The 26,590-nt window shown below is 39.8% G+C and overlaps 1 protein-coding gene across 3 annotated transcripts; it reads left to right on the top strand.

The window, feature by feature from the left end:
* The first annotated feature begins 2,567 nt into the window (after positions 1-2,567).
* On the top strand, positions 2,568-19,524 carry zdhhc7 (zinc finger DHHC-type palmitoyltransferase 7). Of its 3 annotated transcripts, none has more exons than XM_034188302.1 (7): positions 2,568-2,733; positions 8,937-9,287; positions 10,487-10,611; positions 11,102-11,198; positions 14,647-14,728; positions 18,427-18,557; positions 19,103-19,524. In XM_034188302.1, exons 2-7 carry the CDS (start codon positions 8,943-8,945, stop codon positions 19,283-19,285), a joined length of 963 nt encoding a protein of 320 aa, XP_034044193.1. In that variant the 5' UTR covers positions 2,568-2,733; positions 8,937-8,942; the 3' UTR covers positions 19,286-19,524. The 3 variants fall into 3 exon arrangements, with proteins under 3 accessions (XP_034044193.1, XP_034044209.1, XP_034044200.1); XM_034188318.1 differs by having other exon boundaries at positions 2,581-2,664; XM_034188309.1 differs by lacking the exon at positions 2,568-2,733 and adding an exon at positions 4,257-4,319.
* The last annotated feature ends 7,066 nt before the right edge of the window (positions 19,525-26,590 follow it).

Genomic DNA, 26,590 nt, shown 5'->3' with positions numbered 1-26,590 from the left:
AAAAAAAAAAAATTAGTGCCAAATCAATTTGCAGATTACAGGTGGGCAATACTGGGAATTTTGGTATTGATCCGATACCAAGTAAATACAGGCCCAGTATCGCCGATACCGATACCGAAACCGATACCGAAACCGATACTTTTTCATATTTAAGCTTCATAGATCCAAAGGATCCAAAAGACCTAGGATAGAATTTCGCCAAACATTGTACATGACAACAAAATACTTTATTATCACAATCAACATTTTTGTTTAAAAAATATCACTCAACAGAACTTAAAATCTCCTGAGGTAGAGGGCTGATTCGAGGAGAGCGCTGAGTGGGCGGGCCGGGCTGAGCCTACCTGCATGGCTGTTGGCTGGCGCCACTGAGCCACGTAACAGCGTAACAACAAAAGACCAGGAGGGTGCGCTGCTCCGTGTTGACACATGTGACACAGAGCAGCGCTGCTCTTACAGACAGAGAGTAGACTTTGATGAATCTGCGTGCGCAGCAGTCAGTGCGTGCAGGAGAGCAAAAAAGCTTGAGTATCGATCTTTTTACACGAGGGTCGTTCAATATCAATACCAGCGTTGGTATCGATATTATCAATATTAGGATCGATCCGCCCACCTCTATTGCAGATCCACCTTGGAGCTGCTGTGGTGACCCTGAGTAAGGGAGAAGCTGAAGGGATCTTTATCTGACTTAGCTTATCACAGTCCTTTTCTGACCCCTACTTTACTGCAGCTACCACTCTGGGAAAGTTATCATGTATTTTGTGTGGGCCATGGTGTACCAATGTTGGATTGTCAAGGTTTTACTGCTTTAGATGATACCAAATAGGTCAAAATCGGCTGTGGGCTCACACATGCAGTTATAATTCATAATTCATTTTATTGTGTAAAATATTTGTATACATGATTGCATATAATGACACATCATAACAAATCATAACTTTCAATAACAATTAGAGACTGCTATTAACAATTAAAATCTGGTGGCATTCATTATACTATAATACAGATCATAATTTGCTTTAAAAATATCTGTACTTGAGGATAAGACTACTTCAGGTGGCAAACTATTCCAGATCTTTACTGCTTGGTTACTAAAGAATTCTTTCCTCACATTTAATCTAGATCTATTAACTTCCAAGCACAATTCATGATCTCTCAGGCCAGTATACCTTCTCAATTCAAAAAATACAGTTGGGTCAACATTCTCAAAGCCATGCAAAATTTTGTATATTTCAATCAAATCACCTCGAGTTCGTCTGTCTTCAAGACTTGTGAGACCAAGTTGCAAGAGCCTATCCTCATAAGACAAATTTTTAAATTCTGGAACCAACTTAGTGGCCCTTCTCTGTACTTTCTCTAAAATATTTTTGTCTTTCTGCAAATATGGTGACCATGCCTGCACACAATATTCAAGGTGAGGACGAACAAACGTTTTGTATAAAAGAAGAAAGGAGTCTTTGTCAATAAACAAAAAGGCCCTTTTTATCATCCCAAGATTTCTATTGGCCTTAGCTGCCGAAAGAGCAATGTGGCGGGAAAAGGTTAAGTCCTTAGAAATCAACACTTCTAGGTCTCTTTCTTCTGAAACCGCTTCTAATTGTTTTTCATTCATAAAATAATTGTAACATGGATTTTTTTTTCTACCAATATGGAGAACTTTACATTTTCCTTCATTAAACCCAAGTAACCATTCTTCAGACCAAGCCATGAGACTATCTATGTCATCAGCTAAAGAAAGGATGGGGTGATACACCTTTGTGTCATCTGCAAAAATTTTACAATTTGACTTTATTGCACATGGCAAATCATTAATAAAAAGCAAAAACAATATCGGCCCTATGACCGATCCCTGCGGGACACCACTGGTGACCTTCATCCAAGAGGACTTCATACCATTCATACAACTCTCTGTTCCCTGTCACTTAAGAAATTTTCTATCCAATTACAAAGTCTTCCTTCTATACCGTACTTTCGCTGTTTATAAATGAGTCTGGCACTCGGCACAGAGTCAAATGCTTTTCGAAAATCGAGATACAGGGCGTCAAAGGGTAAGTTCTCATCATATATTTGCGTCCATTCTTCAAGAGTAACAAGTAAATTAATGAGACAGGATCTGCCCCTTCGAAAACCATGCTGATTGTTCGAGAGCACTTTTTCTATAAAGATTACAAGCTTATCTCGAATGATTTTTTCACAGAATTTGCAAACCTGTGATGTCAGACTCACAGGCCTGTTATTACCTGTTATGGTCTTTTCACCTTTCTTGAAAATGGGGTCACATTGGCCCTCTTCCAAGTGTCAGGAAGTCTACATTGGTCAAAAGATTGTCTAAGAATGCAAAATAAGGGTAAATAGATGGCCTCAGCCGACTCTTTAAGAACTAGAGGATGTATTTCGTCAGGACCCATCGACTTATTAGCATTCATCTGAAGCAACAACTTTTTCACGTCTTCAGGTGAGAAAAATATTAGTTAGTTTGGGGATTTGTTATCATCCACGAGGTGGCGCTGTGTAACCACTGCTTTCACCTCAGCCGAGATGCCCGAAATGAAACGGAGAAAGCCGAAGCTATTCCCGGAAGCTTCGTCGTTATGGACCGTGGTCAGCTCGTTGTGAAAGTGGTGCTACTGTGATGCTAGTGGGGTGACAGCTGTGTTCAAAGAGGTTAGCTCACACGGACCATTACAATGCGCCGAGAAGGGCTATGTAAAGAAACAAATACGGAATATTAAGGTGTGTGTGTGTGCGCGCGCGCTTTAGCTTTTACTGTTACTGTTTTGAAACATGCTAACAGTGTTAGCGTCCGTGGCTATCTAGTAAACTAGCAGGGTAGCATGTGAGTGCGGGTTCATAAACTGTGTCCCCGGTGTGCATAATATATGTTGTTGGATTCTGTTTCGGTCACAACCTTCACAGTTGTTAAAAAAACGAATAAACACCAGAGTGTGTTGCTATTAGCTTACTGTCTGGTAGTCATAACGAACAATTTTTCCGCTCGACGAGTGAGTGGACAGATTAGAGAAATGTATGAACAGATCTCAGTCACCTCACTAATCTTCAGAAGTACTGATTAAATAGATTTGTCTGTGTTCTTCTGACATGAGTGTCAAACCTCATTTGAGGTTTGAGACTTCATAATTAAATCTGTGGACAATGTCAGATGAGTGAAAATCGTGGCAGTGGGAAATACCAAGTACTTTTTGTGTAACCACTTTGCTATGAATAGTCAGTATTGATGGGTGTGTGGGAGCAGAAGGTGGCCCACTGAAGAGCAAGCAGTAGAGCAGAAACAGTTAATCGATGGAGAAACAATAATACTGTAATACTGATTTTTCAATCTCTTCCCTCCCACTGGCCAAGAAAGATTTTCTTGCTTCTTCAGTGGGTGGATTGGCTGCTGCTTTTATATGATTGGAAATTCAATGTGTGGGACTCTTAAAAGGGTTGTATTGTGTAAAGTAGTTTTTTTTTATTATTATTATTATGTGCATTTTACTGTGTGTGTGTGTGTGTGTGTGTGTGTGTGTGTGTGTGTGTGTGTGTGTGTGTGTGTGTGTGTGTGTGTGTGTGTGTGTGTGTGTGGAAACACCTTCTATAAACAAAATGTTAGCCTAAAGCCTCTTGATTTGGACTTATGTGACAGTTATTTGTTATCCTGCACCAACATAGCCTGTGGGAGGAAATGGTGAGGACAGGGGACAAGTGACAAGCAGCAGTTCGTTTTCATTTGATGCGACAGTCAACGAAATGTCAACTGTTATTATACCTTTCATTAGTTGCATGCTGTTTATCTGCATCATGGTGAGACCAGACTAAGCAGCTCAGCCCACACTTCTCTGTCCTTAGCTAGACCCTCTTACTCCTCCTGGACAGTTACTAGGCATTCCCAAGGTGGTTTGGATATGTTATCCCTCTCGCATGTACCAAGACTTCTCATATCAGGCTCTCCTCCCAGTTGGACGTGCCTGGAAGACCTCCCTGGAGACAGCCAAGGGGCATCCTCTCTACATGCCACTCACTCACTACATGAATCTTTCTTAGTTTGTCTCCTAACCTGGGACCAAATTGTTATGGGAAATCCTAACAGGAGCTGTTGCTCCAGACAACACAGCCCCCAGGATCACTGGGATCTCACAAACTCCTCCACCAGTATAAACTGTTGATTCAGGGAGGGGCTATTGTAATAATGGTCACTATTGTAACAATTACAACAATAGTGTCCGCTAATGTGCAGCTAACTCAACCATAAAAAAATGCACTTTGAAAGCTGGTCCAGTTGTAATGTACCACAGCATGTTTTTGTAAGGATACAACATTAGGTAAGTGACAGTTTAACAAGACCCCAGTATACATTTGTTTTTGTTCTTTTTTTTTCTTTTTTTTTTTTTGAGCATATCACAGTGCTCATTGGGTGAGTGGCGGTGTACACCCTGTACTGGCCAGTCTTACTGTACCTCAGATGCAGGATCAGGTTCATGAAGATCAGCCAGTGATTGGGCTTGATTCCATGGATGTGGTCTCTTAGCCTGGCACCGAATGTTCTCTTCTGGTGACCTTGGCCCGGTTTCATGAAGAGGCCTAATCTTGTTTAGTCGACTAAACTCACTTATTTGACTAATCTTTTGATGTTAGTCTTTGCACAAAGTGCTTAGTCGGCTAAAGTTTCACCTTAGCCAACTCAGGTTTTTAGCCTGGTACAGAGGAGGCTAATCTTATTTTAATCAACAAAACTTCAATGTCTTACCTCAGAAATGATGGCTATCATGCATCATTTATCATTTACATCATTTACACTTTTATTTTACATGGTGTAGATTTTTAATGGTTCTTCAGTTTATGGGTTCTTTAATAGATATCAATAGATAGTATCTAAGTTTGGGGTTTCCATGAGAAAGCATGTAGAGTATGGATTTTGTCTTCCTATAGTAAGCTAGCATGGTGAACTTTACATAGAAACCTAAAACATATTACATCATAGCTTCTGTTTCTATAATATCCATCCATCCATCCATCCATTTTCTTCCGCTTTATCCGGAGTCGGGTCGCGGGGGCAGCAGCTCAAGCAAAGCCGCCCAGACCTCCTGATCCACACACACCTCCCCCAGCTCCTCCGGGGGAACCCCAAGGCGTTCCCATTTCTATAATAACATAACCATATTTATATCTTAGCCTACTAGCTGTAATTTAGTTTTACAACAAGTCTACAGACTAGGTAGATAATATGACTTATATACATGCTGTCCATATTCTCGAGCTGCTTAGGTGGGTAGGGAAAGTTCTCATGGGATAAAAAAAGCTTTTCAACCTACCATCCCTGGTTCTCAAGACCAGGCACCTAAGTGGCTCTACTCTTCTTTTTTAGATATTTAGATATACCTTAGTATACACTAGTAGAGTTCTACCTTAGATTTGGAATGTATAATAGAAGATATACCCTACTGAATTTTCATGCACCACCAATTGATGGAGCAAGAAGGAAGGAGAGCCTTGTGGCAGGACCGGGTGTTCCGGGACCGGAATAATCCATTGGAGATGTTTACAGACGCCAAGGCCGGAGCGCTTCTCCTCTGATGTGGCAGACTCGGCCTTGCTTGTTGCAGACGACCAACCTGGAAGGGAACGAAACTCTCGCACATTGGAAGCATTTCTTAGCAACGACATTGGCGAGGCCGTATATGCCATTGAATCAGAATAGCTTTTATTCTCCAAGTAGCCACAGAATACAAGGAATTTGACTTCAGTTTGAGCTGCACTCTCTCTGTACGACATGTATAAGTATACACTAAACACTAAATAATTCACAGTAATAAAATGTGCAAGTAAAATAAAATGTGCAATAAGAGAAAAATGTGTGAAAGAGACAAACAGATGGAAGTTAAGTCGGGCACATATTGTAGCACCCCTTGGGCACATATTGCGGCATTTTGGGATTACCTTTCACTGCTATGTTGATGATACTCAGTTATACACGGGTGCACATAACTGGTACTCATGGTGCTTGTGCGTGCTAAAAATAAATGATGCATAGCAGAAAACACAAGGGAAGCTCTTCATAAGAGGAAAACAATGACAGATTGTAGGACAAGTGTTTCCCTCTGCTGTGCATCAATGATGTTTAGCACACACAAGCACAATGAGTACCAGTTATGTGCATCCCTGGTTATACATGCCAATAACTGCTGGTATTCTCATCCACATAAAAACCTTAGAAGATTGCCTTGCATCAGTGAAAAGCTGGATGTCTAGCAACCTCCTACTTTTAAACTCTCATAAGACTGAAATGATGGTTCTTGGTCCAGTGTGACATTGCCATCAATTTGACCAGCTAATACTTAGCCTAGGCTCGTGTGTCATCACATTGACAACGTGAGGAACCATCAGATGACAAGGTAAAAAACCTCTTCAATCATTCTAAAGTCAGTTTTAAGCAGAAACGAGGTGAAATTCTGTGACACTTTGAAATGACCGATGCGGAGTGAACGCATCAGCTAACAATTCGTGTAGCTGCGGCACTCTGACTGCTTCCTCTGTCTTTTATAATGAAATAATGCTGAATTTATGTAGAAATAATTGTTGTACGAAAACTTCAGATATTGTCGCTGAGACAGATGATGACTGGAGTGCAGTTTGAAGCAAAAACGAGGTGATAATCCATGAACCACGGCTAATGACGCATGCGCAGTGAAGGCAGGGCAGACCGATGTTTAGGGGGGACTGTTCAGTCAGCAACACTGGGCCCTGGACATGAATGCAGACGAAGCCTCCATTGAAGTGACTTATCTTGTAATTACACAGTCCTATGGCTGCATGGGATCTAAGATTGAACAGTTGGGTCACTGTTACCCTTGATGCTATATTCAGCACCATTGCAGGTTATTTATTTCTTTAAGACTTGAGTCTGAGGAAGGAAGGTGTCTCAACTGCTACTGGGATCAAGGATTCTTTATTGTCATTGCACTCAAGGAAAACCTTGAAAGAATTTTGTGTTGTCAAGTCTCGGCTATCCTAATGATCACTAATAATAAATAGAATAAATCCCTATCTGTAGAATGCTAACATAAAGTAAACAATGCCAAAATCACAACCCTGAGTAATCAGTCCTGGTATAATTATAATAATAGAAGGCCCAGTAAAACCATACAAGCACATATAAAATACATAAAAAAAATCTAATAAGGTCCTTTAAAAACTAAAAGCAACACAGCAAAAGTAAACAGGTATATACATATAATCTCTCTCTTGCTCTCACTCTCTCTCTTCCTCATATACATATATATGTATATATGAAGAGTTCAGATGCAAAACCCAGTATCTCCAAAACCATAAATTTTTAGTTGACGCCAACATGCATTTGGCTGTCAAGGGGACCATCAGTGTGCAAAATATGAAAGAATTTGAGCAAACTGTTTTCATGTTATTGATGAAAGTCTGTGCATTTCCGCATAGGGTTTCCTCTAAATCTCCATTTTCAACTGCATTTTTGTCCATTTGAAAAAAAAGACTTACTGGGTTTTGCATCTGAACTCTTCATATGTGTGTGTGTGTGTGTGTGTGTGTGTGTGTGTGTGTGTGTGTGTGTGTGTGTGTGTGTGTGTGTGTGTGTGTGTGTGTGTGTGTGTGTGTGTGTGTGTGTGTGTGTGTGTGTGTGTATAAAATGCAAATAATGAGTGTTTGAGTTCAATGGTAAGAATATTTCATGAGGTGAAAGATGGAATGTTCCATTCAACAAGGTGAAGCCGAGTTGAATGGAACAACAAAGTACCCACGTTTCCTGAAAGCAACATCATGTGAGGACTGTTTGCTCTGCTGTCACTCACAATTCCACGTCCTTCTCAATCGAAGCCACGCCCTCCCACGCCAGAATGGGGCCAAAAGTTTGAAACTGAAAAAATAAGATCTGAAAGTGAAAAAAGATCTGAAGGTGAAAAAAGAAATATGAAACCAAAAAGATAAGCTCTGATACTGAAAAATTGAATCCTGCAACTGATAAAAATGACACATCACATGTTAAAATATATTTCAGAGTAAAAAAAAGAAAATAAATTATTTGCTCAAAATAATTACAGAGCTGAATCAAAAGTATATTTAAACTTAAAAAAATATATTTTACACTTATTTTTATTTTAATAATACTTTTTTTAAATTATTAAAAGATTCTAGAACAAACATTGAATTTTCAGTTTCAAAATTTATTTTTTCAATCAATTTTTTTTTTTAGATTGCAAAACTTTTGGCCTGGATTTAGCTCCATAAACTTCAGTATGAGACTCGAGTTGTAGAATTCTCCCTGCTAGGGAGGCTAAAATTCTCTCACTTTGCTCAGACATCTTGGTTGAGTGAAATGATCTGGAACCTGTATCAGGATCCTTCACTTGTCACGAGGTTAACACAAAATGGGGGTGTGTCATTGATTTGGATGAAAAGCGGGGTGATACAAAGTCTGCTATTTTCATTGTCTTTTTTTGTATTGCCCTGTTTTAAGATTTGTATCACCCTGATTTTATTGGCACAGTTTCCAGGGGAGTAAAATTGATAGGAAAAGTGTATGATTTATCAGCCCTTTTTTTCTTGTATGTCATGAGGGCTGATTTATAAGTACAGGGCAGTTTTTTGTTATAACGTGATAAGCCAGCGTATGCCCAGTGTTTTTAATATGCTCGGCATACACTGGCTAAATCGTTGAACTGTTACGTTCAAGTAGATAATTTGTTGTTTTGATTGAAATATTCTAGGTCATTTTTCAGTTGTCACTTTGTGAACCTTATTGAACCCAATGTAAGGTCAGATGAACATGGTGGTTATTATTGTTATTATTATTACTATTACTACTAATACTAGTGATTATTGTTGTTATTATTATTACTACTACTACTACTGCTGCTGCTGCTACTACTGCTACTACTGCTGCTGCTACTAAAATACATCCCTCTCCCCAGGGCAGGATGCAGTCTTCTAATCACCGACTGCGAGATATGGAGCAGCACCACCCGCTACTCTCAGCTGGTGAAGATGTTGAGACCGGAAGCCTAGCGGCTGGTGTAATGGTGGGGGTTCCCCACACAGGTCACCCAGTGGGGAACCGCTCACTGTGGTTCATCCAGGACAGTTGTGGTATGGTGTGTGCCACCATGACCTGGTTCCTGGTACTGTATGCAGAATTTGTAGTAAACTTCGTAATGTTGTTGCCTGCTAAAAACTTCTGGTACTCACTCCTGAATGGGGCCACATTCAACTCTCTGGCTGTTCTTGCACTGGCCTCACATCTCCGCACAATGTTGACTGACCCGGTAAGGAAGAAAATGTATAGGAAAGAAAAGTAATGTAGGAAAATAAATGCAAATTATGCCATAGATTCTAAAAAATTTTTTTTTTGTCTTTACTTGATTGTACACGCACTATGCCACAAAAAATTATTCACTAGTTTTTCAATTCTTTGTCACTATTTGTAGAGACAGTGGTTATAGTTAAGTATTCTGAGTATTTCCAAGACAGTTTTTCCTGTATTCCTTTAAGAATATATACAATTTTAATATAACAACAGTGATTTGCTGCTCCCTTTCCTTTTCCCATAAATTAAGGGGATGATTCATAACAGCACCATTAAACTACCTGTGACCATGAGACATATCAACAAAGACACTGGTTACAGCAGCAACAACAATACCAACTTCCACTGAGTCATGGTGATTCAGAGGAAAGAGATGTCTAAAAAAAAAGCCCTTATACTGCCTCAATGTAAAAACCCAACAAATGGTTCACAAAAACTACAGTGCTAAACTATTTATGCTAACAGTAATTGTGTAGATTAGCTTGCGCTGATGGACAACACATACATTTACAATTTAATTCAAATATCAAAGCCTCAATAGCATAATGCACAGTTACATGAAGTTTTTACTATACCACAACTAAAATATCACAAGGTGGCTTTCTTTAGACAAATTGGGTAACGAATGTATATGCATTTGAAATTCACTGAATGTCTTTGCCCTAACATCAGTGTGTGTGAGTGTGAGACTGGGTGAATGTGAGGCATCACTGTAAAGCGCTTTGACCACAAAAGCACTGTATAAATGAATTTTCCAATTCCATTATTTTAGTTTTGGTATCTTTCTTTAATTTATATTATGTTGCAAGGATTTGTTTTCACATAGAATTTAAAGGGTCTACTTTCAGAAATTTTAAGGTTGAAAAGCCTGAATATTAAGATGTTAAAACCTTATGGGTTACTGACCTTTTTCATGCCGCTGTACCCATGTAAGTATTCTCAGGTAGGGTAAATCTTCAATTGTGAGTTGTGGTTCATATTCAAGGGTCAGGCATTATTTTTTGTCCAGTCTGTATCAACTTCAAAAGATCAGTAACTGTTGGAACAGAGTGTAAAACAGGGTTGTGCTGACTCTGCTGTACACACATGGAAAAATGCAGAACTGCTATTGATTTGTTACATACAACTGTTTGAATTTGGCTGTGGCTTGCTCCTTAGGGTGCGGTTCCAAAAGGTAACGCAACCAAGGAGTACATGGAGCGTTTGCAGTTGAAGCCCGGTGAGGTCATCTATAAGTGCCCGAAATGCTGTAGTATAAAGCCTGAGAGAGCACACCACTGCAGGTCAGCTCAGCATAAAGCACTTTTCATAAGGCTAGCTGTGTGTGTGTGGGGGGGGTGCTGTTTAAGGTTTAAAAATCTGCTTTGTATCACAGTCATGCAAATTACCAGAGTTAATCTTTTTCCTCAAAATGACCAGAAATCCCAGTTTTCATGTTAATGAAATTACTTCACTGTATTTCACTGAGATACAAAAAAAGTGTTACATTGGAAGTAGCAGAATGAAAACATTCACAGTTCAGTCAGTGTCTTTTAACTGATGGTGATAAACAGTAGGAGGGAAATGGTTTTGTATGTTAGAAATAATTTGACACCAAAATTCAAGGCCACACAACCAACCAAACAAAAATTCACTTTGGGAGGAGTGAGCGATGTTCTCTGTCATTCACTATAGCAGAAAAATGTCTGGTTTGAAGGTAATGAGACTGTGGGAAAAGTGGGTTTACTGTGTTACGGTGAGACTGTTTCAAACATTGTCTTTCCTTATGTGCAGTATTTGTAAAAGATGCATCAGGAAGATGGATCACCACTGTCCCTGGGTGAATAACTGTGTGGGCGAAAAGAATCAAAGGTTCTTTGTGCTTTTTACTGTAAGTAGATAAGAAAAACTGACCACTAAATTTGACGTTAACAAATGTTTTATTTCTGTAACAAAGGTTTGTGGCTTCTCTTCACTTCAGTTTTTAGAGTACTTTTTAACCATTATTTTAAAAAGTTTTGAAGATAAACTTCTCAAATCATATTTGCAACACAAACATGTTTTGTTTTCAATTCAATCTTTTTTTTTTTCCCCAAACACAAGGTTCATAGAAGTACAGAAAATACAACTCCAATTCCAATGAAGTTGGGACATTGTGTAAAATCCTCTTCAACCTATATTCAGTTGAATACGCCACAAAGACAAGATATTTAATGTTCAACCTGATAAACTTTATTGTTTTTGTCCAAATATTTGCTCATTTTGAAATGGATGCCTGCAACATGTTTCAAAAACATGTTTGCCCCTGTGTTACATCACCTTTCCTTCTAACAACACTCAATAAGCGTTTGGGAACTGAGGACACTAATTGTTGAAGCTTTGTAGACTGAATTCTTTCCCATTCTTGCTTGATGTACGACTTCAGTTGTTCAACAGCCCGGGTCTCCATTGTCATATTTTGCCATTCATAATGCGCCACACATTTTCAATGGGCGACAGGTCTGGACTGCAGGCAGGCCAGTCGAGTACCCGTACTCTTTTACTACGAAGCCACGCTGTTGTAACACGTGCAGAATGTGGCTTGGCATTGTCTTGCTGAAATATGCAGGGACGTCCCTGAAAAAGACATTGCTTGGATGGCAGCATGTGTTGCTCCAAAACCTGGGTGTACCTTTCAGCATTGATGGTGCCATCACAGATGTGTAGTTTCCCATGCCATGGGCACAAACACACCCCCATACCATCACAGATGCTGGCTTTTGAACTTTGTGCTGGTAACAATCTGGATGATCTTTTTCCTCATTTGTCCAGAGGACACGACGTCCATGATTTCCAAAAACAATTTGAAATGTGGACTCATCAGACCACAGCACACTTTTCAACTTTGTGTCTGTCCATTTCAAATGAGCTCGGGCCCAGAGAAGGCGGCGGCGTTTCTGGATGTTGTTGATGTATGGCTTTCGCTTTGCCTGGTAGAGTTTTAACTTGCACTTGTAGATGTAGCGATGAACTGTGTTAACTGACAATGGTTTTCTGAAGTGTTCCTGAGCCCACGCAGTAAGATACAGTGATGTCAGTTTTTAATGCAGTGCCGCCTGAGGGATCGAAGGTCACAGGCATTCAATGTTGGTTTTCGGCCTTGTTGCTTACTTGTAGAAAGTTCTCCATATTCTCTGAATCTTCTGATTATATTATCAACTGTAGGTGATGGAATCCCTAAATTCCTTGCAACTGAACATTGAGAAACATTGTTCTTAAACTGTTGGACTATTTTTTTTCATGCAGTTGTTCACAAAGTGATCCTCACCCCATCTTTGCTTGTGAATGGCTGAACCTTTTGGGGATGCTCCTTTTATACCCAATCATGATTGTCCTCAGTTCCCAAACACTGAGTGCTGTTAGAAGGAAAGGTGAGTTAACACAGTGGTAAACATACCACTGTCCCAGCTTTTTTGAAATGTGTTGCAGGCATCCATTTCAAAATAAGCAAATATTTGCACAAAAACAATAACGTTTATCAGTTTGAACATTAAATATCTTGTCTTTGTGGTGTATTCAATTGAATATAGGTTGAAGAGGATTTGCAAATCATTGTATTCTGTTTTTATTTACATTTTACACAACACCCCAACTTTACTGGAATTGGGGTTGTAATCAACATGACTATATATACCAAAAAGTAAGACGTCATAGAAAAGATAGCAATCCTACTATTTAAAACGAAACACCGTGAGAGGTCACTACCACCTCAACTGGTCAACAAAAACTAAAGGCTAATATCATATTTGTATTTAAAACATTAAAAACTGCAATACAGTTATCATACATATAAAATCTTATGCCAGAATTTCCATACACTGGAATGATCAGGCACATTAAAATTAAACATGTGGTCAATAGGCAACGTAACATCAAGTGTTTGTTCAAATAAAATAATCCAAGATGGGGAATGTGCACCAAAACAACTGTATGTATAAATGTGATATGTTTCTCATATATTTTGTAAAAGTTAGCAAGAAATGAACACTTCAAAATCTAAAAATTCTGTTTTTGTAATCATAATACCTCTGAAGTGAATTACAACACATCTTACAGCGATGTAGTGTGCACACCCTGGGAACACCCATCGGGGTACAAAACCAACTGCTTATCAGCCTATTTTATAGCTAATGTTACTGTAGCATCACAGTACTTTCCACAAATGCTCTTTGTCTTTTAGGAATTGATAATCTATGGCGTGAATTATTGTAAGCAACTCTGACCTTATTCATAACTGTAACAGAATTCTTGAACCAAAGAGGAGAATAATATATTGAGGTACAATATGACCAGAACAACATACACACTTATGAAATTTCCTGAGCAATAAATTTGTTTGGGCATAAATTTTCCTTAACTGCCTTGTGCAGTCACTATTCGTAAATCCATCAACTTCTAGCCATACACCAAAGCATTTAGCTTTTCTTACAAATTGTAGTTGGTTGCCAGATAACAAAAGAGAAGGATCCAAAGTTTTGACACCTTTTGGCTGCAGAGCTAGTGTTTTTGACCATTTCTGCCAAACATTTTGGTCGCTCACACAAATCTAGTGATGTTTTTCTTCCATGATAACATTCATGTCCGCTCCAAGATGATGGACGAAGTCAAGTATAATCACTAGTGGCTGATATCACCTGTTAACTAGTGCATTGCTATTTAAATTTCTTTGTATAATCCACAGTAGGCTGAATAAATGCATCCTCCAAGTTTTGCCACATTTGCTATTTTTATTGTGTTACAGCTTTTTCGCTTCATATAATGTGTTTGTATTATATGATGGTGAGACTTGGCAGATTAACCGTCACTTTTTGAAAAATGGCCCACTAAGCAAAATGTTCTGATGGATCCTGCTGATGTTGTGTTTTAGCACAAACTGACTCGCATGAAATTTTCTCCCTTACATGTTAGATGGAGCTCTCCTAATATCAGTAACTTTCTAATGGCTTGACAACACGAGCGAAACTTTTTCATGAGAGAAGCTTTAAACTGTCTTATACAGTATGACTTACAATTTCTTAGAATGCAAAGAAAAAGTTTTAACTGCATGTCAAGTGATTTTAGAAATTCACTGTGAATTTGAAAGGAACCAGATTTCATTTACACAGTATTTACAACCCTATCTGTTTATTTAATTTATTTTTAGTTTATTTGATAGGGAAAGACTTGGTTCATTGATTACCAATTATCTGATGCAACACATCACACCATTTATAGCTACAACAGATGCCCCCCCTTTTTTCTCCTTTGACTCACTTTTTCTCATTATCTTTCTTGCGTTATTTCTGATCTTATCTCTCCAGATGTACATAGCCTTGATTTCTGCCCACGCCCTGGGTCTCAGTGGAATGCACTTCTTCACATGTATTAAAGTCCAGTGGAACGGTACAGCTGCTCTCTTGCATTTAGCTTCAGATCTACTTTGTGTTTCAATGAAAAGACAAGTACAGTAGGTCAGAAACATGGTTTGTCAAATAAATAAATAAATAAACAGAAGTGAATATTGACAGAACAGAGTAGGGTGAAATAGTCTGTCATCATACAGTTGCTCTGCAGAGGTTCTTGGAGTTTTGCTGCAGACTCATTAGTGCTTCCATTGATCTCTTCCTGCTCCCTTGTGAGTCTGTTTGTAGAAGCTAATATTTCATTCTTAGAAGACCAGCTTCCCTTTCCTCTGCAAGGTGATACTCTTACAAAGATCATTTAGTCTAGAACATTCATTCTAACCAGTTTTGGATTTATGGCCATATCATATACATTTGGATATTGACTTATTATTATTATTATTATTTCATCTACAACAGCACATTAGAGTCAAAGGCAAATATTAATTTGTTACACGTTGTTTGAAATCAGTTTTCTTTTTGTAATCAGCTGACTTGGCATTGACCTACTGAGGGAATAACACATAACTGGCCAATAACCAGCTCCAAGGCTGGCTGTTCCTTTGTGTAGCTTTGTTCAGACTGCCAGTTAAAATTGGATTTATTTATGGATCATTTATTTATGGATCAGTTTACATATCTGATTCAAATCTGTTTACATTATACGTGCAGCAAGTGACCAGATCCAAATTCTGTGTCTGTATTGCAGTCCTCATCTACCATGTAATCCACATTGGATGCTATAAGTCTTGCACATGTGACATGAATGACATGTGACAACTACAAAGCTTAGATTCAATGGATATGGATTATAATCAAAGCCGATGTCTTTATGTAATTTATATTTTTAAGTTTATGTATTATAAAATGGCACAAGGTGTACTGTCAAATGACAGTCTGATTAATCAAATGAGCTGTTGGAAAAAGCTGCACACATGCATGTGTGGAATAAAGATACTGATGTGGACAGATGGAACAGCACCTGAAGCTCTGCAGTGTAAATACACAAACACACCAGACATGCAATGCATTTCAGGCGTCAGGCATTAGAGACACGGAATTCCACCTGAACTTTTTTGGAGATGATTTTACAGGTGTGTGTGTGTACACACACATCCATGCACATGAGGTTCCCCCATGTGTCCTGCTGTTAGCAGCAGGAGGTGAGGAGAGCCACCAGTTCTCGCAGCATAAAGCTCACGGGTTGGATTTTACGTGGCGTGAGAAGTCACAGGTGTAACAAAACGTAATTAGAATCTGCCTGAGCTTTCTAACAAGAATTGATTTGCATAAATGTGATTTGAATCAAATTTCAACCTGTGTACAAATGAGGCTTTAAGTGATCTGGGGAAAAAAATGATTTCATATGACCGTTGACTGTTCAGACTTGCAGCATGCAACTGGATTCAAATCAGACATGCACACAACTCAGATTTTTACTGGCAGTATGAACAAGGCCTCTGAGTAGATTGCAGTTGCAGGCAAGATTCAGTAGAACAGCTACATGAACATTTAGGTCATTATTTAGGTCAGAATTATAGTAACTATATCAACAAGAAGAAGTTACCCAACTTTATTGGAGACGGAGCACAGAAATGTAACAGTGAGTACTTTCTTCTGTTCGGGTTTTACTAGGCAACATTAAGCAGGAAACTCAATGGAACAGGAGTTAGATTAGATTAGATAGAACTTTATTAATCCCTTGGGTAGACACTCTCAGGGAAATTGAGGTTCCAGCAGCATCGAACAGTAGCACACGGTAAAAAGCACACAGAGTATCAGAAGTAGACGTAAGAGACAACACTGTCTTATTGGCTACAACTGTTCCTCTCCTTCCCATCCTCTGTCTTCCTGTTACGCCTCCTCCCCCTGAGTGAGGAGTTGTACAATCTGAGGGACAAAGGAGTTTGTCAATCTGTTGGTCCTGTGCTTGGGAAGGACCAGTCTGTGGCTGAAGAGGCTCCTCTGGTTGCTGATTATGGTGTGCAGAGGGTGATTGGCATCGTCCATATTGTCCAGCAGTTTGTCCAGTGTTCTATTCTCTGCCATCGTCATCAGAGAGTCCATCTTCATGCCAACCACAGAGCCAGCCCGCCTGATCAGTTTGCCAGCCTGGATATGTCTTTCTTAGATGTGTTGCTCCCCTGGCACACTACAGTGTAAAAGAGGATGATGGCTACCACGGACTGGTAGAATATCCACAGGAGTTTCCTGCAGATATTAAACGGCTGCAGCTTCCTCAGAAAGTACAGCCTGCTCTGTCCCTTCCTGTACAGGTGGTTGGTGTGGGATGTTCAGTCAAGTTTGCTGTCCAGCCTGAGGTACTTGTAGGAATCCACAGCCTCCATTTCAACTCCCTCGATCAGAACTGGTTGCAGTCTTGGTCTGGACTTCCCAACGTCAATGACCAGCTCCTTTGTCTTTGAGGTATTGAGCTGTAGATGGTTTGTTTGGCACCAAGCAGCAAAGTCCATCCAACAATGGCTGTCATCTGCAAACTTCGGGATGTGACACAGCTTAAGGTTGTAACAGAAGTCTGAGGTATAAAGGGTGAAGGGAAGTGGAACCAGCACCGTGCCCTGTGGTGCTCCAGTGTTGGTGATCACAGTGTCAGACATGGTGTCTCTCAGCCTGACATACTGCAGCCTGTCGGTGAGGTAGCTGGAGATCCAAGTGACCAGGCAGAAGTCCACTTGCATCCTGTTCAGTTTGTCCTGAAGCACGAGGGGCTGGATGGTGTTGAAAGCACTCAAGAAGTCCAGGAAGAGAATCCTCACTGTGCTGCTTCCCTTCTCCAAATGTGAGTGGGCTTGGTGTAGCAAGTAGAGGATGGCATCCTTCACACCAATACCTGCCCAATATGCAAACTGCACACAGTCTTGGGCATGTTGCACCTGGGGTTTGAGGAAGTCGAGGAAGAGCCGCTCCAACATCAGGTGTGAAGTGGGTGCCACTGGTCGGAAGTCATTCAGCTCGCTGGGCTGGTTCTTATTAGGAACTGGAACAATGCATGATGTCTTCCAGAGGGTGGGCACTCTCCCTAGTTGTAGGCTAAGGTTGAAGATGCGTTGTAGCGTTTGGCCTGCCAATTCATAGACCTGGGTTGAATACCTGTTCACTCTACCTGTCTGTGACCTGAAACAAAACATTATCCTAGTCCACCCAGCTGTAAATGAGTACCAGCATTGGGTTGAATATAACAATCTAAGGACTGCATTCCCGTCCAGGGGGAGTTGTGGACTCTCATTTGCTTTACACTACAGTATCTGGTGATAAGCACCAGCAGCGGGGAACTCTGCACCTGTCTAGGACTTATTTGGAAAATTCTATGGTAACGTAATTACAATCACAGCAAGCTTTGAATGGTAAGATGAAATATGGTCAGATTTTGCTGTCATTGTTATTCCGTTACTGTAGAATTACCCAATTATTTTTTCTTCTTCAGGGCAAAATGGAGGGAAAAAACATCCTGTAGGGTTGAATTACTTATTAAGGATATCACTTCAAAAGTAATTACCATCGTTGTCTTTTTTGTGTCACTTCAGTGTGTAGAGTTTGTAATAAATTTCTTTCTTTTTTTTCCCTCAATTAACGGCTTTAAAATTTCTTACACAATGTGCTGTGATTTGTGTCAAAGCTGAAAATTATACTGGTTATTGTTACAAACTTAAAGCGTTCTTCATCTCTGTCTTTGTTCAGAGTGCAGTGACTTTTCCCCAGGGGTGTCTGTGTTGCTGCTGATCTTCCTCTGCCTTGAAGCCATTCTCTTCCTTACTTTCACAGCTGTAATGTTTGGTACGCAGATCCACTCCATCTGCAATGACGAGACGGTCAGTATCCACAAAACTCCACAACCTTTGTTCTTCTTATTAGGTTTTGTCTTTTGCACAAGACAAGACTTTCATTTGCAGATTTAGAGGAAAAAGTGTCAATGAACCATAACACCTGGGTTTTACTTCACATTTCTACATGTCTGTGAGCACAACAACAAGGGGAAAAATGTGTCTGTCTGTCTGATAGTGGATGAAGAAGTAGCAATTTCTTCTACCATTTCCGGGTGAGATTTGAAAATTTTTTTTGTTTTGTTTTGGGGTTTTGTTTTGTTTTTCCTGCACATTGACAACATGGTTTCCAGTACTGAAGGCAGTCTTAGTGAGGGTGAATATTTGTTTGATGGTCTGCATTTGTTTCTGAATGAAGTAAAACGCCGAGCCAATGGTCTTTTTTTTTTTTACACCACGGTCAATTCTTTTATGCGTTATATTTCCATGTTGTTATTTTCAAAGACCACCTTTTTCAGAGCTTTTTACATCAAGGGTGGTGTTACACTGGATGAGGAACTTCCCATTTACTGGCTGGTTGAAATTTCTTGCAGGAAATTGAACGTCTTAAAAATGAGAAGCCGACGTGGGAGCGCCGGATGCGATGGGACGGAATGAAATCTGTGTTTGGGGGTCCACCTTCTCTGCTGTGGTGCAATCCATTTACTGGCCTACGTCTGAGACGTCTGGTTTTGTTGGCCCAAGGTCGTCGTGGCGGTTCTGAGTTTTCTGTGTGAGGCTGGGCCAAACTGTTGAAGATCACTAATGCTGGTGATTTGTAAGAGGAGATTTAATTCTCACCATCCTTGGCTGGACCTCACTTGAAGCTGTGTAGAAAAGAGTGAAGACTGTGGAAAAGAGACTGACTGCTCCCGCGCATCCTCACCACTACTACTACTACAAATACTGCTGGAGACCCAACATCTCGGGTCTACAAGAGTCCATTACACAGATGGATTATTGTTTTTAACCTGAGGAGGGGGGTGGGTGGGGGGATGTTTTTGTTTTTCCCTAATTCAAGTATTGGGGGGGGGTTGTTGTATTTGTTTTTGTTTTTCCCTAAGTCATGCATGCAGTGAAGTATTTTAGTCCATGTCAGATCATCCAAGGAGATGTTTGAACTTGAACCTTGCACTCCATCAGTCCTCAATGCTGCTGTCCCCCTCCCTGCACAAGTGAAACAAGCTTTTTCAAAGGGTATTTTTGGAGGGAGACAAGCAGTAGATGTCTCGTCACTGGACACACAACAAATAGATCTAACTGCAAAAATGCTTGGAAATATTGAGCTGTTGTCTTAGACAGTGGACTCAAGGTAAGGGACATGCACTAATATGACACGGGGGGGGGGGGGGGGGGGTGCTTAAAAGAAGGAGCACAGTGGACATCAGAAATGAAACTGTGCTTCTTTACCTCGAATGTCTAACAGCAGCATCAGCTGGAAAGTGACCAGTTTCAGATGAATGAACAGACTAAACACAAGCCTCATTTTTCTTCAGGAGTACTGTGGGCTTTTGTTATCCCTTCATCTCTTCCCATCTGTCTCCTTCCTTGAGCTTAAATAGATTTTTTTTTTTTCCTCTCTTAAAACTGGTGGAACTTTATTTTTTAACTTTGACCACTGTGGCCACTCTTCAACAGTTCACCACGATGACAAAATCAGGTGACTACTACTGTTCTGAATCTTGATTTTCATGGAATTAACATTCTGCAGGTGTACATATGTGGCAATGATTTTACATTCCACCACTGCAACATGCTGCTCTTCATTATCTCAACAAACCTTGAGTGAACCTCCAACCTCTGATTCGCCTCCCCATGTTTCCTTTATGGATTAAGGTTGAACAATTGTGGCTGCTGAAAATCATGAATGTTGTTAAGTTAAACAATTTTCAGCTTTCTGTCACATGATTTTGCAACAAAACTGGTATGCATTTTATTAGTGGTGTTTCTTCATGTAAAACAATCTGGAGCTGACTTGGAGCCAGTATTAAATAATAGGGTAAGAATTGAAAGCATTTAGTTACTGAGAAACAATCAGCACAGATCCAGGTCTTAGATGGTGTGAACACACTGGTTCTGTCAAAACTGTGGTATGTTGTAAAGATCATTAAACACTACCACAACCTTATTTAGCAAGTTCTTAGCTTGCTCTGATCCGTAAAGTTCTGTGTATTTAAAACTACTGCTTTGCTAAAGGAGATTAAGGTACTATGGTTGTTGCACGCTATGGATCAGAAGATGCTGTTTGGACCTTTTCCTTCTTCACTTCAGAAATGGCAGGCCCATAGGGCCCATTCATACTGTGATGTGGCGGACACTGTTCAACATAGCAAGTTCTCAAAAATCTTTGTGAAACACTGGAGAAGGTTTGCTCCAGGGGTCAAAATGGCCTGTTTTCAATGCAGGTCGATGATGGACTGTGCATTGACGTTTGCCGATGGTCCACTGACTAACTTTAGGATGTAGTCCAGCTTTAACCATCGGGGGACAGTAGCGTAGCTTGACAGAGCTGATCGTTGACTCTATATAATCTCGACATAACTGATTTTTGTCATTTGCTACTGGTGCATTGTAGATACTGGTTCTGCATATTCCTTCACATTTCAGCATATTTCTTCATGCCCAAGGGATCCAAAGGAAGCGGTGCATTCAGTCAAGGCTCCGATGTTGGCCTCCAGAGGTGAACAGAGCAGTAACAGTGTGCTAGTTGCGGTGACATATTGGTAGTGGAGCTCAGCTCTTGCCACCGTTTAAGCATAAACACCGAAGATTTTAAGCATCTTGAAAATTTTTCCAGAATTTAGACAAACAGCAGCATTGCCCAACTGACAACGTAGCTCCTGCTGAGTCTGATGGACCTCATCGCTGGTCGACGTCAATCAACTTTTCACTCTCCGTCGGCAAACACCGGGCTAATCAGAGTGTGAATGGGCCCATAATGCTTAGGTATAGGACAGTAGAAAGTAGGTTTCCAATGTTATTTGAATACTTATCCATGCCTTTAAAATCATACAAGTGAATGATCAGCTTGAAAGATTTATTATTGCCATATTTACGAAGGTGTTTGCTTTTATGTCTAGTCCTGTTTGCTTTGCCTAATGATTTATCTGCACAGAATGAATGTGTCTTTAAATCTAGAGTTCACGATACAAAGGCAGACCCTGATTGATACGTTGGTAAAAGTGGTCAAATCTGAGCTCCCACCACCACCACCACCTGCTTCTGTTTGTTCACATCTGTGGTTGTGGCGAGCATGAAGCCTGTCTTCATTTACATGAAATGACAATATCAAATGCTCTATACCTAAAATATTTTATAGAAACATGCGCTCAGAACCATAGGACAGAGTCAGCAATCATAGTTATTAATAAAATACTATGGAATCAATCATTACTTACTGTACATATTCTGATGCATTGCTTCACCTTAAAAACAGTTTTGTGATAAATTTAAATTTTCAATTGCTCATATTGATAATTATCTTTAGACTTTAGACTTGGTATTTACGTTGGCAAATCCCTTATTATAATGTACTCAGTGCAGTATTTATGCAGTAAAACATACAAAGGAGTAAAGGCTAACAAACGGTGTTCCGAAAGATAAACTGTGCACAATTATTATGCAAGTTGTATTCCTGGGGATTAATATTGTTGTGGTCGCATGGTGGCTTAACATTTAGCACTGTTGCCTCCCACATGGTGCTTTCTGAGGAGTTTGCATGTTCTCATGTGTTCCCTCCAGATGCTCTTTGTGTAGCAGATAAGTGTAAGAATCATTCATTCAATGATACAAGCTCCAAATTTGGTATAATTACTTATGAGGAATTATTTTCTTTAAAAAAAAGAAGCTGTTTTTAATGTTTAATTGGTGTGTGTGTGGGGGGGGCGTATAATGTTGAAGTCATCTATTCAACAGTACGTTCTGGAGGTTTCCACTCTTCATGCACTGATGTGGGAGCAAAGCAAACTCCATCACAGAGAATCTCTCTGTGCTACCCTTAGCCTGCAAGCCAATGCTGAAGATTTTAGAAGTATTCTTATCTCACTCCAAAGAGGAAAGTTGCATATAAATTAACCACTGCAACATATGAACCAATCACATCAAATCAAAAATGATTTTCCAATAAGTCTTTTATTTATCACTTGCATCCTTCATCTTCCATGGTAGTGGATTTCTTACCTGCATGTAACTTGTTACATTAATATAGGACAGTCCTGTCGAGACACCACATTCACATATTGTAATCCTAATTTTAGTTTTGAAAGTATTGCAAAGAAACATCTTCAGTTCTTTGCTTTCTTGTGGAAAATGTTACTATGTGGAGAGGGTTGTAGCATGTGTAACATTGTGCAACATTCCGTTATTCATAAATTTTTATGCACATTTTTCTGTTGCTATTTATAGGGGGATTTGCTTATGAAAATCCAAGTTACTGCACATTTTGTTAAATAGAGTTTAATTCTGAAAACAATGGAAACTTGGTCACAAAATTACCACATTTTGTTTTTAAGCCTCATGACAATATTTCTTCAAGAACAAGAATCGTTCAGCCTTATAAACAAACTACATAGATTGCTATTAACATATTCATGGAATGTCTTATTCAAGTTTTTATGAGTCATGTCATATATTTAATGCCATGCTTTTTACATAATAAATTTATGAATTGTTCACCATGTGCACAATCACTTGTCTTTTTTGGATGTTATTACTTTATGTTGGGGCCAGGCAACATTATATATCAGTGTGTCATATTTTGTGCAATGCAATGCACAATTATCCAGATGAATAAATATGGAACTTCAGGGCTGCTGCATGTGATTTTCTGGAAACGAGACCCTTGTCCTGTTGGTGGCATTAATGTGCCGACATCCAATAAATTGATGGTAGAATTTGGCAAACTCACTGACTCATTCTGCTACTTTTGTGCATGCCCTGCTAAATCACAAGGAATGAATTGAATGAACTATCATGACTTTGCAAAGTACACTGCAATACATTTACCTTTGAAAACATATTTTAATACTATCCTGCCTTTACTGCCAGTAATTTATCCCATTGTAGTTAGAGTACCTTATACATTTAATGTTGTTCACTTCCACTGCAGTTTTCATGTTAGTTCTAGGTTTATCTGATGAACTGTAAGCATCACCCTGAAGATCACCCCAATTAGACCTGCCACTGCTCTTCCACTATTTGAGGGTGAATACAGACTACATGCAAGTTTTTTCTTTTTGTTTGTTTGGGGGGGGTCCTGGGGGTTGTTATGTCTCTGTATATATTCAGTTTTTCTCCCGAGGGAGAAATTTATATATTTGTTTTATTATTTTTTTTTTTATAAAGCAAGCATGTATCAGCTTACATGTCTGATAACTCAAAATTTTGCAGGTACAGTAGTGTTCAGAATAATAGCAGTGCTATGTGACTAAAAAGATTAATCCAGGTTTTGAGTATATTTCTTATTGTTACATGGGAAAAAAGGTACCAGTGGATTCAGTAGATTCTCACAAATCCAACAAGACCAAGCATTCATGATATGTACACTCTTAAGGCTATGAAATTGGGCTATTAGTAAAAAAAAGAAAAGGGGGTGTTCACAATCAAATCAATTTTATTTATATAGCGCCAAATCACAATAAACAGTTGCCCAAAGGTAAGCAGCAGGACCTTCGTGGCCGGGACGACGGTGGGGGATCGAACCCACACAGCTCGCACCAAAAGACCGTTCCTCCTCCAGGTCAGCCAAAGGGGAACTCGAGTTAGCCAAGCTAGCAGGAATGTCTTTTCAATTGTGACCCGGGACTTTCATCGCGCTACACAATAATTACAGAAAAAAACCCAACAGTCAAAACGACCCCCTGTGAGCAAGCACTTGGCGACAGTGGGAAGGAAAAACTCCCTTTTAACAGGAAGAAACCTCCAGCAGAACCAGGCTCAGGGAGGGGCAGTCTTCTGCTGGGACTGGTTGGGGCTGAGGGGAGAGAACCAGGAAAAAGACATGCTGTGGAAGACAGCAGAGATCAATCACTAATGATTAAATGCAGAGTGGTGCATACAGAGCTAAAAGAGAAAGAAACACTGTGCGTCATGGGAACCCCCCAGCAGTCTAAGTCTATAGCAGCATAACTAAGGGATGGTTCAGGGTCACCTGATCCAGCCCTAACTATAAGCTTTAGCAAAAAGGAAAGTTTTAAGCTTAATCTTAAAAGTAGAGTGGGTGTATCTCCCTGATCCGAGTTGGGAGCTGGTTCCACAGGAGAGGAGCCTGAAAGCTGAAGGCTCTGCCTCCCATTCTACTCTTAAAAACCTGAGGAACTACAAGTAAGCCTGCAGTCTGAGAGCGAAGTGCTCTATTGGGGTGATATGGTACTATGAGGTCCCTAAGATAAGATGGGACCTGATTATTCAAAACCTTATAAGTAAGAAGAAGAATTTTAAATTCTGTTCTAGAATTAACAGGAAGACTGAAGAGAGGCCAATATGGGTGAAATATGCTCTCTCCTTCTAGTCCCCGTCAGTACTCTAGCTGCAGCATTTTGAATTAACTGAAGGCTTTTCAGGGAACTTTTAGGACAACCTGATAATAATGAATTACAATAGTCCAGCCTAGAGGAAATAAATGCATGAATTAGTTTTTCAGCATCACTCTGAGACAAGACCTTTCTAATTTTAGAGATATTGCGTGAATGCAAAAAAGCAGTCCTACATATTTGCTTAATATGCGCATTGAAGGACATATCCTGATCAAAAATGACTCCAAGATTTCTCACAGTATTACTAGAGGTCAGGGTAATGCCATCCAGAGTAAGGATCTGGTTAGACATGTTTCTAAGATTTGTGGGGCCAAGTACAATAGCTTCAGTTTTATCTGAATTTAAAAGCAGGAAATTACAGGTCATCCATGTCTTTATGTCTGTAAGACATTCCTGCAGTTTAACTAATTGGTGTGTGTCCTCTGTCTCCATGGATAGATAAAGCTGGGTATCATCTGCGTAACAATGAAAATTTAAGCAATGCTTTCTAATAATACTGCCTAAGGGAAGCATGTATAAAGTGAATAAAATTGGCCCTAGCACAGAACCTTGTGGAACTCCATAATTAACCTTAGTCTGTGAAGAAGACTCCCCATTTACATGAACAAATTGTAATCTATTAGATAAATATGATTCAAACCACTGCAGCGCAGTGCCTTTAATACCTATGGCATGCTCTAATCTCTGTAATAAAATTTTATGGTCAACAGTATCAAAAGCAGCACTGAGGTCTAACAGCACAAGCACAGAGATGAGTCCACTGTCTGAGGCCATAAGAAGATCATTTGTAACCTTCACTAATGCTGTTTCTGTACTATGATGAATTCTAAAACCTGACTGAAACTCTTCAAATAGACCATTCCTCTGCAGATGATCAGTTAGCTGTTTTACAACTACCCTTTCAAGAATTTTTGAGAGAAAAGGAAGGTTGGAGATTGGCCTATAATTAGCTAAGATAGCTGGGTCAAGTGATGGCTTTAGTAGAAGTAATGGTTTAATTACTGCCACCTTAAAAGCCTGTGGTACATAGCCAACTAATAAAGATAGACTGATTGTTGTATGGCTGGGGGGCCTGGCTGCCTTTTTGTTTCTGTCTTTTGTTTTTCCTTCCAGGTGGCTTGCATTTGGGACTGAGTGGCTGTGTAGCTGAGTTTATCAGGACCTCACCCTGATCACCTGAGGCTGATCACCTGCGGCTCATCAGGACTCACAGCTGTGGTGCATCTACATGGATTGGAACATGGTGGCATTTAAGACTGGAGTACACAGTGTGTATTTGCCAGAGACTCGACCTTGTGACCAGACGGGTGAGATCGTCGTCTCAGGAGCCATCTCATCATCAGTGGATGCAGAGAACGTCCAGGTTTGATGCATGGTCTGTGAAAGAGGAGAGGGTGAGGTCTCACGCTCGTCAGCACACTTCCTGAGGTACGTTAGATTTTGTGACTAACATTTATACAGTCAGTAAATATGGTGTCCCTCACACCTTATTATATTGAGCTGTATGTA

This window comes from Thalassophryne amazonica, chromosome 2 (genome assembly GCF_902500255.1).
Source record: "Thalassophryne amazonica chromosome 2, fThaAma1.1, whole genome shotgun sequence".
Classification (NCBI taxonomy): Eukaryota; Metazoa; Chordata; class Actinopteri; order Batrachoidiformes; family Batrachoididae; genus Thalassophryne; species Thalassophryne amazonica.
Note: the sequence above shows the minus strand (reverse complement) of the source record. Positions and strands in the feature narration are given on the sequence as shown.

Excerpts from the sequence above, each read along its gene's own strand:
- zdhhc7 (XM_034188302.1), top strand. The coding sequence starts at position 8,943 with ATGCAGTCTTCTAATCACCGACTGCGAGATATGGAGCAGCACCACCCG. Across the intron at positions 14,729-18,426 it reads TATTAAAGTCCAGTGGAACG|AGTGCAGTGACTTTTCCCCA; the intron begins GTACAGCTGCTC and ends GTCTTTGTTCAG. Across the intron at positions 18,558-19,102 it reads CCATCTGCAATGACGAGACG|GAAATTGAACGTCTTAAAAA; the intron begins GTCAGTATCCAC and ends AATTTCTTGCAG.